The following is a 19,595-nucleotide window of genomic DNA, read 5'->3' as shown; positions in this document are numbered from 1 at the left end:
CCTACTGCAAGTATTGGTACAAAGAGGAAAAGTATATTAAATAAAGATTAAATACTCCTCCATTTCTGTCTTGCTAGAGGTAGGGAATTAGACTCCATCACACCAATTTCCTTGTTTGTTAGTTTTCTCTGTAGGGTTTATTTCAGAGTATTAGCTTTCATTTCCCTGTGTTTGCTTTCCCTAAAGTTAGTAATTTTCTTGTTTGTTTGCTTAGTTTTCTACGGACCTGACAACAATTCATTCCTCAATCCTATCTCTACTCTCTTACTTTGATATTGATCTGCCTTTCTGTCTGTCGGGGAGCCTGGTTGCCTAAGCACCATGCCTTTCTCTTGACACACTTCCTCGTTTGAATAGACTGCATCTTCCAATGGATTTTTGAGAAAGAAATCAATAAAAGTGTATTTTTTTTAGATCTTTCATTTTTGAAAAGGTCTTTACACTAAGCTTACATTTGATTGATGTTTTAATTGGAAACAGAATCCTGGATTGGAAATCATGATTTTTCATAATTTGGAAATCTTGCTCTGCTGTAAAAGCTGAAACCATTTTGATTTCTGACCTGTTGTTTGTGACATCTTTTCTCACTCTCTCTGTCTAGAGGTCCTTTTTTCCCAAGTGTCCCACAATTACATGATGATTGGTGTAAATCTATTTTCAGCCTTTTTTACAGGGCATTTGGTGCACTTTGTCATCCTGGAAGCTCATAGCTCTTTGGGCCTGGGATATTTTTCTGAGTAATAATTTACTCCATTTCTTTTTCTGAAATGCCCATTTATAATAGATTTCCTAGACTGGCATTCAAGTTTATGAGTATATGTATGCATGTGTGTATGTATCTACTCATCTATGTGTAGAATTTATTGTATTTTAATATATATATTTAGATAGGCGTGCTGCAATTCATGGGGCTTCAAAGAGTCAGACATGACTGAGTGACTGAACTGAGAAACTGAGTCTATCTACATGTTTATATGTTTTATATATACATGTTATACATAATGTTTCTATATCCTCACATCCATTTTATAGCTGTTTTTGCTCTACCTTCTAGGATATTTTCTCAACTTTACCTTCCAGATTTTCTTTTGTATTTTTGCTTTTTAAAAAAAATTTTTTTCTAAGTGTCTTTTTATTTTCTGTCTATTCTTTTAAGTAATATCTTGGTCTTTTCTTCCTTTCCTCTGGAAGTATTGCTTGTAGTTTTTTCTCTTTTCTTTGTTTTTTCTGAAAGGTCTCTCTTTTCTCAAACACTTTGTTTGCTCTTTGTTTTACGTCCTATCCTTTATTAAGAGGTGTTTGAAGATACATCGTGGAACTGTTGTCTGTTCATATTTAGATCACTAAAAATCCTACAGAAAGCTCTAATCAAGAGTGGGAATTTTGAATGATTTAACTTCATATTTAGATGATCTGGACAGGGAGGCCTGGCGTGCTGTGATTCATGGGGTCGCAAAGAGTCAGACACGACTGAGCGACTGAACTGAACTGGACTGAACTGAAGAAAAATATTGGAGTATCTTCTCTTTAGGCTTATCAGACTCCTAGGACAACCGTCCCTCACGTCCCTCCCAGGTTTCCTGTCTGGAGAGCAAAGGCCAAGCAGACAGCACTCTCGGAGCTGAATAGGGTTACAATACACAAATCTCAGCTCTCACTGTGTACATATTTCCTTAATTCCCTTATTTTCAGTAGGATTTTCCTCACCCTCAACTGGGCTTGGTGATAGGCAGTTCAAAGACCCTCTGTTTTATATTTTCTCAGCAAAGTAATTTGCTGGTCTTCTTCTTAGATGAGAAACTACTCTAGAGACCAAATAACATCCTATTCATAAATTCCCAAATGAATGAATACATAAAGACATGCTAAATAAGTTTTCCCCTCTGTCTTCCCACTGCCAGCCTGTGACTGACCTTTATAGTAAGTCAATTAGAAATCATTCAACTTCATTACAGTTTCTCAAATTTTGTCTCCACCCTTGATCTCTGTTTTGGTGGATTTGTATCTTAGAAGATAAATTTCTTTGGCATCATTTATTAGATGTTTATGAAGAACTTGAAATAAATACTATATAATCAATTATCATTACCAGTATAACATCATATTTTTACTGTGATTCTATTTTTCTCATCTAACATTTAGAAAAAGTCAAGTTTTAGCTATGTTTTGCTCAAACAAAATTTATCAAGTAAACTGGAAAGCACAATTTGGGAGATATGGGTCATGAACTCACCTCTTCCACTTATACAATAGATTAATTCCCCACTTGTACAATAAATTAATTCCTTCTCACGTTCAGGGATATTCTCTCTCTCTCTTTCTCCCTTTCTCTCTCATTCAACCTCTCTTTCAAACCTCCCTCCGTCTCTCTCCCTCTTTTTCTCCTTCCCCACCCCTTTCTTGTCCCTCTCCTTCACTTTGTCTTTTTCATCTCTATTATCCCCTCTGAGGTATCATTCACACCACCATACTCACATAATTTTAAAAATAGTCATTTTCTGACCATGATTCCCCCTATGGCTATTGCCATATTGGACTTTTCCCCTTTATACCAAAGCTCTTTTAAAAATTTGTCTGTATGAGCTTGCGTTTTTCAATCCTTCTTGTCCATTCTGTTTTGAATCCATGCAACCAGGCATCAGAATTTCTCTTAACAGGGTGACTAGTAGCCTCCACACTGTTTAGTCCAGTGGTCAGTTCTCAGTCTTCATCTTTCTTATTCTATCAGACTACTGATCATATTCTTCTTCATATATATCTCACTTCGTTGCCAAGACACAGTATTTGTCAGATTTTCCTTTAATCTCTTGAGTCACTCTTTTCCAATTTCCTCTTATCAATTTTCTTAATTTGGAATATACTACCATTCACTTGGTAACTCATCTAGTCTCATCATCTAAAATAACATCGATAAGCTAATTCCCAAAATGATAAACCAATGTAAGCATTTTTCTTAATTCCAAAATCCAACGAGCAATTTATCATATTCGCTTATCAGTTTGCTACATCCTAACACTGACCTCCTAATTCTCACTCCCCAAACTTGCTTCTCCTACCACTTTATGAATGACAACTTATAATGACAGTTGCTCAAGCCAAATTCTTGTAGTCATTCTAACTCATTTTCCAAAAATGGCCTCAACAATCAAGATATGCAAAGAATCTAACCACTTTCCACCACTTCGATTATCAAATATTAAACCATTAAACCATTATTGTCACTTTCCCAAAGTATGTCTCTTGATGACAACCAAGTTCATTTTACCTGCTGGGGATATAGGACAATGTGAAGAGACACTTCTGATAGTCACAACTGAAGGATCTACTAACATCTAGTACATAGAGGCCAAAGATGCTGCTAGATATTCTGTAATGCACAGAACAGTCTCCCCACTTCCCTCTGAATCGACTGACCTGTACATGCAACAAAAAATTATCTGGCCCAAAATGATAACAATATTAAAGTTAAGGGATGCACCATAGTCTCAAAAACATGAGTCTCAATTCCATCTTTGTCTTCCTTCTAGAAGCTTGAATATTCATATTAAATTGTAGATGACATTTTTGCTTCTTTTACGGAGATCCTAGGACTTCCTTGGTGGCTCAGATGGTAAAGTGTCTGCCTACAATGTGGGAGACCCGGGTTCGATCCCTGGGTCAGGAAGATCCTCTGGAGAAAGAAATGTCAACCCACTACAGTACCCTTGCTTGGAAAATCTCATGGATGGAGGAGTGTGGTAGTTTACAGTCCACGGGGTCACAAAGAGTCAGACAGGACTGAGTAATTTCACACTTCTAAAGGCTCCTCAGTTCAGTGTTGTTTTATTTGCTCAGTCCCATTCTGATGTATACCTGGAAGAATTTATGGGTTCTGTACTAATTTAATGGTTTTGAATTAAATGTTGAATAAACAATTAGTATAGTTTTAAACTCATTAAGAGTTTCTACATCTGTTCTAAGGAGCACTCATTTCTTTCTCCAAATGACATGAATCATCACACTGCTCAAGCTGTTAAATGTCCTAAATATTCCTAAGACTACATATAATCTATTATAAAACATTAATAACATGGATAAACTTCTGTCCTGACTAGTTAAAGTAGCTTTGTCACACCAATTTCAATTACAAATATTGTAAAAAATATTTTTTTAAATAAAAATTTCAACAAGAAATTTTGGTAGTCTCACAGTGCCAGAAAGACAAAAAGCTGAGCTCAGAATCAACCAAACAGAATGAGGTCAGCTAAGCAATTCAGTCTTACCCCTAAGGGACCATGCCCTAGTAATAACAACAGAATAAAATTGTCCAAGACTTAAAGTCACTGACTGCAGACTCAGATTGATCAATTCCTGACTAGATTCTGCTCTTTTTCCGAATGCCTGCTTAAAAAGTAAGTCTTCTTGGGAAAATTGTAACAAAATGAAAATATTTACATTTTGAGCCACAGTGCCTGATATTTCATAAATGTTATTATCAATAGCTGGAGCCAGGACCAAAGGACCCAAACCCAGAGAAATATCAGAAAATAACAAGACATTACAACTGATAGAAAGGTAGAAGTTGTTACACAAGGATTTTAAAATAATTGTGATTATCTGTCATTTTAGTTATTAAATCTTGTCCAACGCTTTGTGACCCCATGTACTCTAGCCCACCAGGCTCCTCTGTCCATGAGATATCCCGGCAAGAACGCTGGAGTGGGTTGCCATTTCCTTCTCAAAGGGGCTCTTCCACACCCAGGGATCAAACCTGTGTCTCCTGAATTGGCAGACAGATTCTTTATGGCTGAACCACCAGGGAAGCCCCAATTGTGATTAGTATGTTTTTCAAAAAGAGAACCAGATGGAGAATTTCAGAAGAGAAATGGTATGTATTCAAAATTAATTGGAAGCTCTAGAAGTGAAAAGTACAAAGGCTAAAATTAAGAACAAAATAGATCGATTTAATAGCCGAATAGATATTTCAAAGATTAGTAAAGAGGAGGATATATGAATAGAAAATATCCAGAATGGAAAAATAAAGCAATAGGAAAGACAAAAAAGAACATAAGAAACATATTGCTTATGGTAAATAGCTCTAACACGTGAAATCTTGGTTCTAAAAGGAGCAGAGAGGGGAGAAATAAAATGAGAGATGGAGAATTTGAAGAAATATTTGCCAGAGATTAAAAAAAAAACTTTAAATGACAGCAGTCATCTATTCAGGAAATCATATGAGCCTCACTAGGATAAACACAAAAGAAAAGTTAAATAAGCACATAGTAGTGAAACCAAAGGCGAGGAAAAATCATTCCAATTAAAAAAAAAAAAACTAGCAAAGACATTGACAGTTATCATAACAAGAAAATTAAAGGACTCAATAAGATAGTAGAAAGACCTTTCTAACCGTCTTTCAGATGATACAGTAAAATTCTATTCCAAGTACAGATATTCTCTTTAATGAAGACAAACAGAGATGCTTTCACACAAACAAAATCTCAGAAAATTCATCACTAAAATCTTCAGAAAAGAACATAAATGGAAGAAGAAATTAAAAGCAATTGAAAGAGTTAATATATTCATATGAGACTAACTGAGATTCTGAGCAATTAGAAAGAGGATCCAAATTTAAAGTTTTAATTTCTAGTCTTCACAAGTTAACTAATAAAAGAAAATACCAGAGAATTTCATCACCTGTTTTAAGTGCTATTTATATGCTAGTTTTCTTTATATTGGTATCTTAGCAACATTTTCAATAATGTCATAGACAAGTAAAGGCAGAATCACATGTTTACAGAGGGAGAAAGATTTGGTGATTTTCTTAAGATATGTCAGTGTTTTGAGAGAAGTTGATAATTTCAGAACCTCCTGAGCCATTATTATTCTGAACAATGACACTGAAAGACTATTACTCAGAGACGGAGATTTTCACTGAGTTAAAACTACAAAGGAAACAAATAAATACTGACCTAAAGTAATATTTCCTAGATGCTCAAAAGACCAATACATGATGGATTGCCATCCCTGGCTTGTAAAAATATACCTGAGGATCATGATATGTAATAGTGTGTTTTGCCATTCATATAGGAACAAGCCACACTTATATTTAAAGAAATCATGCTAAACAATTCTGAGATACTTTGATGATAGTTTTCATGTCTCCTGAGGTGCTCTTAACTAAAGATGTGTTCTGGAAATATCACTGTCTATTTTGACAATGTGAATTTGAGTAAAGTTCATCAAAAGCATTATGGATTTTATGAAGTCTTTTTTTACACCTCTTAAGGGTAGGATTGTTATATCAAGCTATTTTCATATGATACAAATCTCATTGAAATAGATTGAAAAGAGTAAATATTAAAATTCTGTTATTTTATGAACTCTTCATTAACTCATGCCATTCATATTTAAAATAACCTTCAAAAAATGGTCAGTCATCACTCAAAGCTGAATGGAAAAGTTGCCTCCCAAGTCTGTATGTAAATATTCATTATCCCCATCATTTTCTTTCTGTCTTTCTTTTATTGTTACTGAAAATTAGAAACATGCAAAACAGTAAAGAAGGTAGTATAAGGAACACTGTGCACAAATCAATCAGGGTTGGTCATTATCAACTCATATCCAACTTTGTTTCACCTATACCCTCACCTACTTTCCCCAAATCCACCCAAATATCTCAAGGCAAATCATAAATACTATAATTCCATTTATGAATATTGCAGAATGTATTTTAAATGATAAGAGGATCTTTTTAGCATAACAATAAACCAATTTTCTCATCTTAAATATTAACAATTACTCCAAAATTTTTCAGAGTTAAATTTTACATGATTTTCTCATAAATATATATTTATATATGCATAATGAATGCTAAATACACATACATATACATGTATACATGTATACATATACATGTATACATGTATACATATACATGTATATGTGTGTGTATTTCAACTCTCTTTAACCATGAAAGTCATATTTCCAAACTTTATTTCTTAGAATTCTTTATATTTCAAGATATATTAAGAGGTGTTGCATGAATTAAAAATGTTCCATATCTAGTAAGTGCAGGAAATCTAGAATTAAATAAATTTTTAAAAGATTCTTTAATGCAGGAATATTCAGAGCTTTTAATATGCTAAAATGTGCTACGGAACTCTAAAAGCAAACAAAGTACACAGAATTAATTATAGTTGAATAGCCTGAGAAGTTCATCTTGGTTTATTTTTGAAGCATCACTAATCAGTAACATTTTACTGGATATGACTTTTTTCTCCTGAAACCAAAGCATTGGTGACTTTATGACAATATAGTTTACATAGCTTGGACTTTCCTAAAATAGAAAATTCAAGTTCAATTTTCAAAACCTAAGGCAATATTTCTCAAAGCATGGACCTGGACTGACCACATCAAAATCAACTGAAGAAGCAACCTGTTAAAAATCCATTTCTAGATCCTTCCTGCAACCCTGCTGAATCAGTAATTCTTGTGGAAGCAGAGAAATTCACATTTTGAACACAGTCTCCAGGAAATTCATGCTAAATTTTTAAACTACTAGAGCAGAATTTCTATAAATACTTAAGGAATAGGCAGGAAAAATATAATTATGTGAAATGAAAAGGAATTACTATCCTCCTATTTTGTTTCAGAAAAAGAGCCTTAAAGAATTTCAAAGTTTTACAAATGATAGAGTCTAGCACAGTTGACATCCTTCTTTTTTAATTCATTATAATTCATGCCCTAATTATCTTACTTTTCCACAAATACCAAGAAGTATTTCAGTGTTAATAATGAGCTTCAGCTTACTGCACCTACTCTACCAGAATGTACGCGTTCCCAGGAAAAGAGTACACTAGAAGTGTGTATGTAAATCCCTCCACTCCTCCAGAGTGATTTGAATAGCTTTTTTTCTTTTTTTTCCTCCAATGTTAGTTTCTTAAGAAGTTAAAGTGTATGCAAAGGAGGAGTCTGAACTTGTTAATGAACTAAAACTACTACTTGTTCTTTCCCTAAAATAGCATAAAAATTGTTTATGTTTCTTCTGCTCGAGAACCATTCTTCCATTCTCTGCAAGTGTGACTTTGTCTCTGCAGGATATTCACTTCTAGTTCAGAGATAGAACTGTGACGGTTGCAGAAGGGAGCTCTTTAGATAGCAATTAGCAGTCTTGTGGGTGTTGGAGAGCCACCTACACAGGATTAGGGCGGGTCCGCATGTGGTGTGAGGACAGAATACAGTAGTTATAAGCGTTCTTGTCCATGCTCCCCCTCACCCCCACAGGAGGGTACTCACAGGGAAACTGCTCAGATAATCATGCATTCCCTGTTTTGGATAACAAGTCTGCCTACATAGAAGCTTCTTCTTTTAAATATAATCCACTTTTTTTTTCACCGTACAGAAACTGATATGTCTCTATGCCATTTATTCCTTCTGCTTTGTACTTCCAAGGCTTCTCATTTTATCAGCAATTTTTTAACAGGGCATCCAGGGCTGGTTTCAGCCTTGTGCAGCCCAGTCACACAGGATCCCATGCTGAGTTTTGCCTCATGTTTGGTCTAATGCTCTATTGTCACTATCTTGAAATCCTTGATCACTTTGTTTCTGAACTTGCACTTTGTAAGTGAAAAATCTACAGGGACAGTGGAGCATGCACTTGAGCAGAGGAGATATGCTGGGTAGAAGCACAAACAAGTTTTTACGGCTCAGCAGCAGCTACTTGTGCACAAACGGGTTCAGGTCTGTGCACCATGCAGTCAATATTTTTGCACAACAGGTGGTATCGTGTACACCCATGTGCCTCATGGGAGTGAGTGCTGAGAGCTGAGGCCCAGAGGAGGGTGGCACATCAGGACCTGGGGCCAAATTGATAAAGGTGATGATGGCAGCAGCTGTGGAAAAATCAGAGGATGACAGCAAGGGCTTCAGGGGAGCAAGAGAATGAGAAAGAGTCAATGTCAAGATCCACGGTGAGAGGTCAGCTACCCTATCTGTCCTCAGAGGATGTCAAATGTCATCTGTACAAATATTAACTCTTCATTCCGAGCACCAGGACAGGCTCCGTCAGGGTCAAGCCAGTAAATTTTGTCAGTAAAGTATTATGAAGCAAAAGCCTAAATATGGACATTGCAATAAAGCATATCATAGTGACATGAAGTTTTCAAAGTTTAGCATACATGATTTTGAAAATGTGTGCAACACTAGAAAGCTAATATCCAGAGGCTTAGAAATAGACATTCAAATTTAAATATTAATTTACCCAATAGGAAAAATACTACTTTTATACTAAGTTTCAGGTAAACCAAATATTAATGAGTGTTTCTTCATAATTGAAGATATAGCAGTAGAATGCCTAAACATTTTGGATTATACACAAACCACTAAGCCACTTTCAGTTTCTTGTGAAACCTTCACAAGTTACAGGTTGTGTCCAAAGAATATAAGTTTCACTGTTTAGATTAACATCTAAAATTAAATCCAGACTTAAGCAGAATGGCTTTGTATGAAGAATTAAGTCTTTTTAGAGAAAAATTGTTCCTTGAGAATCATTATCTTTAGACATTCTAAGATTCAACATTTCAAAATAATTCATTGGAAGTTTATTCCAATTTAGTCACACCTATAAAATACTCTCAAGCGTTCTATAACAAGTGCATCAACAGAAACATGATTGCAAATTTTAAAAGAAAAATTTCAGAAAGCATTTGTTGTTTTATATTTGCCATGAACAACTGATGTCAATCACTTAAAATAAAATTACTAAAAATGTAAATTCTGATGACCTAATAAATAGATTTACAGAAAAGTGAGAAAACCCTCATGATCAATCGGGATTTAACTTTATTAATAAAGTATTATTATTTAATGAATTATATAAAATTGAACTAAAAATATATTTTTTGCAATTTGTATGCTTATGTTGTTACTCATGTATCACTATTACTCTGTTACATTTTATAGGTAATACATATATTAGTTTTAAATCAAAGTTCTCCATATTTAGCAAACTGCTTTTTCCCTATTTAAAAAAAAATCCACATATTATGTAGCTGTCCGTAAGAACATCTAAAGCATACATTTTGAGTCTATCATAATTTTCAATTTCACTCCTTGTTCACTCTCCAACACTGCTTTCTAGCAAAATGGCTGCCTTGTATTCACATGCTATATTTGTTCTTTACACAGATTTTTTGTAAATGCTCCTGCCTGCATGGTGAATAAAGTTACTTCTTCCGGCCAATTATGTTTACTTAGCTAACTCCTATTTGCCTTCTTTGTGTGTGTGCTCAGTCATGTCCAATCCTTTGTTATCCCAAGAATACTGCAGTGCGTTGTCATTTCCTACTTCAGATCTTCCTCACACTAAGATTGACTCTTGAGCCTCCTGCATTGGCAAGCAGATTCTTTCCCACTCCACTACCTGGAAATCCATTTGCCTTTTACTGTCAACTAAAACAACTCTTTCTTAAAAAAATCATCCTTCAGCATTCACTATTTTAATAGAATTATTTATTTCTCATATATGGCACTTATCACAGTTACAGGGCTTTCCTGGTGGTTCAGATAGTGAAGAATCTGTCTGCAATGCAGGAGACCCCAGTTCAATCCCTGGGTTAGGAAAGTCCCCTTGAAAAGGGAATGGTTACCCACACCAGTATTCTTGCCTGGAAAATCCCATGGAGAGAGGAGCCTGGTAGGCTACAGTCCATAGGGTCACAAGGAGTTGGACTCAACTCTTAGTAACTAACATTCTCACTTTTCATCATAGTTATACCTACGTATTTCTAAGTATGAGTTGTTTAATATCAGTTGTTTAATATCAGCTTGTTGCTTTAGATATAAACCTCTAAGGCACACATTGCATCATATTTATTTTGTGCTTTAATTCCTTCTCTTTTCATTGTTGTTGTTGTTCAGTCACTCAGTCGTGCCCAGCTCTTTGCAACCCCATGGACTGCAGCACACCAGCTTCCCTGTCCTTCACCATCTCCTGGAGGTTGCTTAAACTCATGTCCATTGAGTTGGTGATGCCATACAACCGTCTTATCTTCTGTCGTCCCCTTCTCCTGCCTTTGATCTTTCCCAGCATCAGGGTCTTTTCTAATAAGTCATGTCTTCACATCAGTTGGCCAAAGTATTGGAGCTTCAGCTTCAGCATCAGTCCTTCCAATGAATATTCAGGGCTGATTTTCTTTAGGATTGACTGGTTTGATCTTCTTGCAGACCAAGGGACTCTCAAGAGTCTTCTCCAAAATCACAAAAAGCAGCAATTCTTCAGTGCTCAGCCTTCTTTATGGTCCAACTCTCACATACACACATGACTATTGGAAAAGAGTATTTGACTCTATGGATCATTGTTGGCAAAGTAATTTCTCTGCTTTTTATTATGCTATCTAGGTTTGTCATAACTTTTCTTCCAAGGAGCAAGTGTCTTTAATTTCATGGCTCTGGTCACCATCCACAGTGATTTTGGTGCCCAAGAAAATAGTTTGTCACTGTTTCCATTGTTTCCCCATCTATTTGACATGAAATGATGAGAACAGATGCCATGATCTTAGTTTTTTAATGTTTCATTTTATTTCCTTTACTTAGCAGACAGCTGGAATTTGGTGGTTGCTCAATAAATATTACTTAATAAGTGAATTAATTAGTGAAAATATGTGAACATTGTAATAAATTATTTCTTATTCATGGAGTTTTAGTCATCATTAATATACTTCTGGTGAGCTATGTATATAGGGAATGATTTGTCTAATTTTGTCACTTTGTAGTGCCATAATTAGAAGGAGAGGCTTTCATTTTTAATGCTTGAAAATTATTTTTAATTGCATGATCTAAAACTTTAAATCAGAGCAGTTTTATTCTACCAGCACATTGAATTATCCACCTCATCCTCCTATGAATGTAAATAAGATGTTAGTGAAATATTTTTTTAAAGATACTATAAGAAGGAAAATATTCCCTAGTTTTAAAAAGTATTATTGAAACTGTGATATTGTTTATCTTTTCTTTGGGGGAGACCCATGAAGAAGGCTTGGGATTAAGAATGGATTTAGCCCTAAAAATCATTCTAGAAATGTTTCCCCAGAAATAGAGTAAAAAGTGCATGCATCTAACATAATAAGGGAAAGAGTATCTTTAATATATAAAAATAAGAAGATGCATTGAAACATGTAAAATATCATGTATGAAATGAGATGCCAGTCCAGGTTCAATGCACGATACTGGATGCTTGGGGCTAGTGCACTGGGACGACCCAGAGGGATGGTATGGGGAGGGAGGAGGGAGGACGGTTCAGGATGGGGAGCACATGTATACCTGTGATGGATTCATTTTGATATTTGGCAAAACTAATACAATTATGTAAAGTTTAAAAATAAAATAAAATTTTAAAAAAAGAAAAAAAAATATTGTAAAGTAATTATCTTCCAATTAAAATAAACAATTAAAAAAAAAAAAGAAGATGCATCTGATGTAGACTGGGTTAGATTTTCCTCCGTCATATTCAGAAATATAATATGTGTTTTTATTTTTCCATGATGCTTTTATTTATGTGTACCTTAAAGCCTATGATTATTTCTTCCTATTTTTTTATTGTTAAGAAAACAGTCACCACTTTTAAAATATTAGAACAATACTTAAACATTCTATTGATAAAATACAGTGGCAAACTCATCGTATGAACATACACATTCCACTTCAGTGCTACTTTGATTTCTTGAGCAATACAGAGAAGCCAGAATGAAAGGAGAGATTTCAGCCTACCTCCTACAAGGTTAAATTTTATCTTATGAGTGATCTTTAGAGAAAGAGATTTTCCAGGGTCCCAATTTCATTTTGCTTTAAAACTGTTTTGAAACTTCATGTACAATATTTTTAAAATATAATTTGCCAAAATTCCTAATTCTTAAATATTAATCCCTTAGAATATAGTTTACTTTGGTAAGCTAGTGCATATCTACATGTAAATGTGTGTCCAAGTTCTTTTTTTTTTTCTTTATGGTTATTTAGTTGCCATTTTGGTAAATTCTTAGTGCTCTAAAAGCAAAACTATGTAGTTTGGTATAAAATGTGTAAAAAATGATATCACTATGAATCTATTTTAACCACAGAAATATAGGATTCCTGAGTCCAACTGGAAATTTGTTTGTGTCCTTTCAAATTGTCCTTTGAAACTGGTCAATGACATCATAGAACTTGTAGAGCAAGGATTGATATTGTGACACATATTTTTAGAAGCAAATTTTTTTTATGATAGATGTGTAACTCTAAAATTAAAAAATCTGGATGAAAAATAAAAAAGTCACCTCTGTCCTATTCATGTTGTACTTTAAAATAGAAATTTTTTTATCACAACTATGTCAGAAATAGAATAAATATGTAGTATTCACATTGGCAAATATAAACTTATGATTATAAATTTTAATATAATATGAACTATTGTAATTATGAACTTAGGAACACAATTGTTTCTAGTATATGAAATTAACCGAATAATTAGAGTTTTAACCATTTTGTGGGTTTTGCCTGGAATTTCAGAACAAAATAATAATAAAAATGGTGTGGTACACTCTCTATGTAGTGAATGTTGTCTTTTGAGGTCCCTGGTTTCTACTTATTTTAATATTAAGTATAAATGAGAATGTGTCTTGAATTTTCTTACAAGTAATAGGTTATAATTAATAATGTAGAAATATTTGAAAAGTGGGAATATAATTTTTCTTATTGAGTATAGTAGAGCTTTCATGTTGGACTTATATAATTTCAAACAATAGCAAAACGATTCAAAATATGTATTTTATAGCCATATGCTAGCATTTTATAAGGTTTTAAAACAATAATTTTTTTCTCAACAGAGAGGACTGTTATTACCGTTCCGCCTTCCACAATGGACGTTACAGTTGGCGAGAGTATAGTCCTACCTTGCCAAGTGTCCCGTGACCCCTCCGTTGACGTTGTATTTGTATGGTCTTTCAATGGAGACGTCATAGACTTTAAAAAAGGAATGGCTCATTTTGAGAGGATTGGAGGAGTAAGTTGCTGAAATTTTTAAGTGCTTAATAAAGTGAATCAAGCCTTTTACATGAATCAACCTTGTTCTTAATTATTGTCCCCATATTTATTTGCATGGATAATCACTCACTGTCTGTTTACAAAGCTGCATCTGTTTTTATTTTGTTTTATATCTTTCATAGAAGTGCTTGTGTTCTAGATGCAATTATAATTAAGGGGGTAATGAAAGGGGTCAAGTATGAAAAACTATAATGATACTGGTATATCTCCTAATCTCAGAGGTGCCTCATATTTCTTATTTATCCAGCTTTAAAAAAAAAAATGAGACCTGCTGGGTGTCATTATGTTTTTATCCCTTTTTCCCTTTCTATCTACAGGAATCTGTTGGGGATTTGATGATAAGGAATATTCAGTTAAATCATTCAGGAAAATATCTATGCACAGTAAAAACAACTCTTGAGAGTTTATCTGCTGATGGTGATATCATTGTGAGAGGTAAGCATAAATGGTGAAAATAGATGACAGCACTGTTTATTCACAATCAAAGACATTAATATGTACATGGTAGATCTTTGAGTAACCACATTATGATAAAGCAGTAAAATAAATAGCACAATGTTTTTTTCCTAAACTCCAGCACCCCAGGGTGTGACTACAGATATGAACATTGAATTGAGTAGGTTTTGTTTCTTTATAAGGAATGATCAGACTTAGCTAGCAGTATTGGCCCCTAAAACTTAGATGTGCTTTCTATTCATAATAAACCACTCTTGTTTTTGAAGTTCTCCATATCAGTTGCATTTATTTGAGTTAGCTTTGGAGAGAGGAATGGGTGAGAATGGTTCTCAGTTTTTGAGATTAGCTCTCTATTGGATGATATTCAACAATCCCATGACTGGCATTTTCTAATCTTCAAAGGAAGCATTTCTAAATTAATCTCTCACCATGTAAGCTGAATTAATAGGGTTTTTATCACAAGTAATGTGCTAAAATACATTATGTTCGATATTTTATTTTCTAAGCATGACAGATCAAATATCCTTGTTCCAAATCCACAAATTTAACAATTTCTAATATAGTCATCATAAAACATATTTTTCAAGGTCCCCCAGGGCCCCCAGAGGATGTAAGAGTGAAACATATTTCCAGTACTACTTGTCAACTAAGCTGGAGACCAGGCTCAGATAATAACAGCCCCATTCAAATATTTAGTATTCAGGCTCGGACACCATTTTCTGTGGGTTGGCAGGCTGTTTCTACGGGTAAGTGATGCATGATTTTGGATGACTTTCTAAAACAGATATTTTGTTTTGTTTTGATTAAATAGTTGATTTTTTTTCAGTTAGTGCCAATTTAGTTGCCTAAAGCATAACCTTCTTCTCAGTTCCAGAAATTCTCAATGGTAAGATATTCAATGCAACAGTGGTTGGTTTGAATCCTTGGGTTGAATATGAATTTCGTGTAGTTGCTGGGAACAGCATTGGGATTGGAGAACCAAGCAAGCCATCAGAATTGTTAAGAACCAAATCATCAGGTAAGATATCAATGTCTTCTAAAGATGAAGAAGATTGTTTATGATATAGTTCCTAAAAATAATAAGTGAGAAGTCATGTAGCATTTTTGGTCCACAATCAGAAGCAGTAAACCAGTGGCTCTTATTTTCCATTTTTATGTGCACAGAGCAATGTGTATTTTCTCCAAAAAGTGAATTCAAAACAAGATGATTAAGAAGACATGTCAAAAATAAGAATTTTTCAAAAGCAGTCCTCTCATCTTATCTGTTTTCTAGCCAAAATCCAATAGAGAATCTGTAGATTTGTAAATGTAAATAAGTTACCAATTGTTTCATTAAATATTGTAGCCAAGAATTAACTACGAATCTGTTGGTGCAGTCAGCCACACATTTCCACTTATTTTTCAACTCTGACCTAGCTTTGCAGCTTCAATGAGTGATAGCATCAAATTTTCCACATGGAAATGAGGTGAATGTTAAACTCATTTAATAGAAGCACTAATTGAGCATCAAGTGGTTTGCTGAACAGAAGAATACAGTAGAACCTGCCTCAGAAATCACACCTTAAACTCTTTTCAATGGATATTCTTTGTTCCACTCAAACTTTCACATCCAAGGTAATATTTGATCATCTCAATGAATCTAGCCAAAAAAGTTCATATTCTTATCCAGTCACCTATGAAGGATCATGCTGTTGCTGGCTTGGTTTAACACACACAAATTACTTCCAAAAAAGTGTGCGCAACTGTCAGATGTCAATAAATCACTTTTTAAACTAAAGGTAATGTAAGTCATTTTATTATAGAACTGGGGCTGGAAAATAATATATTCGATAGTGATAACATAAATTAAATAATTCTAAAAAAATTTAGAGCTAAGAGGTGAGTCTTTAATAGAAGAAAAGAAAGGCCAGGATGTAGCTGATGATCTTGGACAGTCAGTATTAGAAAGCAGACATCCAGACTTAAGCTCCAGCATTCACCATAACAGTAGTCCATAAACTAAATGAGAAAAGGCCTGACATAGTGAAATGCCTAAACACAGAAATTCCCAAGCCCTATCACAGAACAACCTTATATGAATCTAGACATGTGCCTCATGACTCTGGATACTAGCTTCAGTTTAAATTGTTTAAAGCTGATTTGTATTATGGAAGCTCTGGGCAGTGTTGATGCTGACTCTAAAGGTTTACAATAAAGTTTTTAATGTCACTTTCTGTTAATCACTAATACTCTCATTTCAGTAGCATAATGAAACTTGGTATTTATAATGATTTTCCTGAATCTCCAAATCATACTGAAGTGTGACTTTTTTTTGAGGGATGGTATCATCAAAAATAATTCCTCTCAATATGGTTTTAGTATTAGTATGGTTCGTTTGAAAACTGAATAAAAGAAGGAACTTCTATTACCCAGAATACTGATGACTTTGAAAGAGTTAAGCATAATTTAAAATAATTTTCTTATACATCTGAACTATTCGACTGCCCTAAAGTATGTCACTGTAAAGCTATCCTTGCAACTATAGAATCTATTCTGATTCACACTGCACTTGGCCAAAGGCATTGGAAGACTTAGAAAATAGAGTTTGGGTGCAAGGCAATCATCTGAATAAATTCTGAAGATCAAAATAGGCAAAGTTAGGGTTAATGTGAATATGAAAGTGGGTAATGTTTGGTGTTACTATTTAAAAAGGAAAGGAGATTATTATATCCGTATATCACTTATGGAGTTAAATATGTATGAAATGGGAATAAATAAAATAAGAAGTTTAGATTTATCTGAATGGTACCCATGGTAGAAGAAAAATTTTAAATGAGAAATTAAACATTGCATATTTTAATTTAAAATGATTGAATATAAATAATTACATATAATTCAACCTTTAAAAAGTATCCTTATCACAGATTTAGCATACATTTGTTATTATTTCAGGAAAAGTGCTTTTTAACACTTCAACATGTATAAAGTAAAACTTCATTCTGATTATACACTACACTACTCCACTCATGCTCACAGTTGTCATCAATTCTACAATTTACCTTGAAATGTTTATATTTCATTATACTAGTCCTTACAAAGGTATAATTGAAGGATGTTTATTTTCCTAATTTGTAAACATGATCAGTCTCTGTATTATTCTACCACTGAGTCTTAGGGTACTGAAGTTAAACCCAGGTAATTCTCTCAATCATGTCCTTGATCAGAGAACATCTTCTTACATTGACTGTGAAAAATTAGAGGAAAGGTCCTATTCTGTAGTGAGAGATTTGAGATTCAAACATGAAATTATAAACCAAGAGTATTTTAATTGATATATTTTAAGGATTCATTTTTAATCGTTAAAATATCCTGATGACTAACAAAAAGAAAAATTATTTTAGTTTGTTTATTGGAAAAAAATTAATTAATAGACTGCCTCAGTAATTTGTTTACAGCACAACTGTATAATTAGGCACTAAATCAGCAGTGTTGCTGTTACCATCTGAATGGAACATCATTTTGCCAATTAGTAGATGATGCATAATAATATCAAACACATGATGTTACTCGATTTTGGAGCCAGGGTGCTCATGTATCAAACACTGTGTCCTCTCTCTTAGAAATTTGGATATTTGTAAACATAATTTATGTTCATTAAAAATGAAGACTCTCTCATAATGTGCCTGAGTGAGATTTTTTTAAGGTGAAATCCAAAAATAAAATTCTTCATGATGAAAAAATACTTTAATAATTGCCATCCTACATTTCTCTTGGTTGCTTTTAGTCCCTGCCGTGGCACCAACAAACATCAATGGAGGAGGAGGAAGTCGGTCTGAACTCATCATTACTTGGGAGGTAATTTTCTATCCAACTCAGTTATTTTGAGGGAAAAAGATTTAGCTGGCCAAGAAGAATATTGAAAAACAAAGAAGATTTATTTGATCACTATTGAGTATATAAAAATACATGGTATGAGAGACTCCTGATGATGCATAATTTAGAGGAGGTATTGGAAATTTTTTGTATTTTTCCCCCAATTAAAAGAGTATTTTTCCCCCAGCAATTGTGTTGACTAACTCAATACAATTCTTTCCCAAATATGAAACATAGCCCAGTGTCTGCTGATGGTGGGTCAGTAGCATTTTTGTTACTAGTTGATGAACTAGAAATTATTTTATTTATTACCTCTAAAATATTCATGAGTTAGGCTCAGCAGAATGCAGGTAAAAAATAATTTTTTCCCTATCATTGCTCTTTAAATCCTTCCAGTTTGTTCTTCCCTGCATGTAGATGAAAGCTTAGGCAGATGGCATAGCTTTTGTAATCATCACTATTAACAGGTAGGTTGATTTTTGTACTTTAAAAATTTTTAAACCTGTTTTTTATTATCATAAAATTTGGACTTTCAACCAATCTAAAGTTTCTCATTTCCAGATGCTCAGGTCTGCCTTAGGGAAGGAATTCAATAGTGTGAAAGAGAATACATATTTAGTTCTCCCCTTTCCTTCATTCTGCTATTCAATTTCTCCTTTCCCAAGATAATTCCTCCAGAGTTATTGTGAATTAGGATTGGGAGAAGAGGTAATGGACAGAAATGGTCCTGATTGATGGTCATTTGTAATTTGACTTTGGTATACTCTAACTGACATTTCAGAGAGCAGTTGTTTGTTTTGCCATGATTTTTTTTGGTGGTGGTGGTGGGGAAGGTCCAGGAGGTGCCCCACTGGGGCCTTCTAGTTGTCATCTCTTGGCGCAGGCTGTTGGAAGGTCTCCTCAGTTACTGGAGTCTGGTGATCCATGGCCAGATTTTCGGTTATAGGTCATCTCTCTCCTCTAGATACTGTTTGCGGATAGCCCCTTTTAATGGTGCTCACGGACAGCTTCCTACATGGGCTTCAAATCTGCTCTCAGCAAACATACACCTTTGTTCCATGTTCTGTGGAGGTGCAATGAGTCCCCACTTGGCCTGTCTTTACTCTGCTACAATACACTGTCCAGGTTTCTCTCCTCTTTGGAAGTTTCTCAGGCATTTGTCAGTTAAAAGAACCCACATCCCCCAAATTCCAGACAAATTCCCCATATCCCCCACATTCCATGAGTCTTTTTTT

The 19,595-nt window shown here is 34.2% G+C and overlaps 1 protein-coding gene across 3 annotated transcripts in view; it reads left to right on the top strand.

Annotated features, from left to right (window-relative positions):
- The window catches only part of CNTN6 (contactin 6), a 321,367-nt gene that overhangs the window by 278,633 nt on the left and 23,139 nt on the right, over positions 1 to 19,595 (top strand). For 2 of the 3 annotated variants that reach the window (XM_019984184.2, XM_019984185.2), the window contains exons 13-17: positions 13,836 to 14,011; positions 14,370 to 14,487; positions 15,096 to 15,254; positions 15,377 to 15,526; positions 18,272 to 18,342. In XM_019984184.2, the coding sequence (XP_019839743.2) occupies positions 13,836 to 14,011; positions 14,370 to 14,487; positions 15,096 to 15,254; positions 15,377 to 15,526; positions 18,272 to 18,342 (674 nt within the window). The remainder of the gene's footprint in view (positions 1 to 13,835; positions 14,012 to 14,369; positions 14,488 to 15,095; positions 15,255 to 15,376; positions 15,527 to 18,271; positions 18,343 to 19,595) is intronic. The other variant, XM_070776311.1, reaches the window with a different exon arrangement.

This window comes from Bos indicus, chromosome 22 (genome assembly GCF_029378745.1).
Source record: "Bos indicus isolate NIAB-ARS_2022 breed Sahiwal x Tharparkar chromosome 22, NIAB-ARS_B.indTharparkar_mat_pri_1.0, whole genome shotgun sequence".
In the NCBI taxonomy this organism is placed as follows: Eukaryota; Metazoa; Chordata; class Mammalia; order Artiodactyla; family Bovidae; genus Bos; species Bos indicus.
Note: the sequence above shows the minus strand (reverse complement) of the source record. Positions and strands in the feature narration are given on the sequence as shown.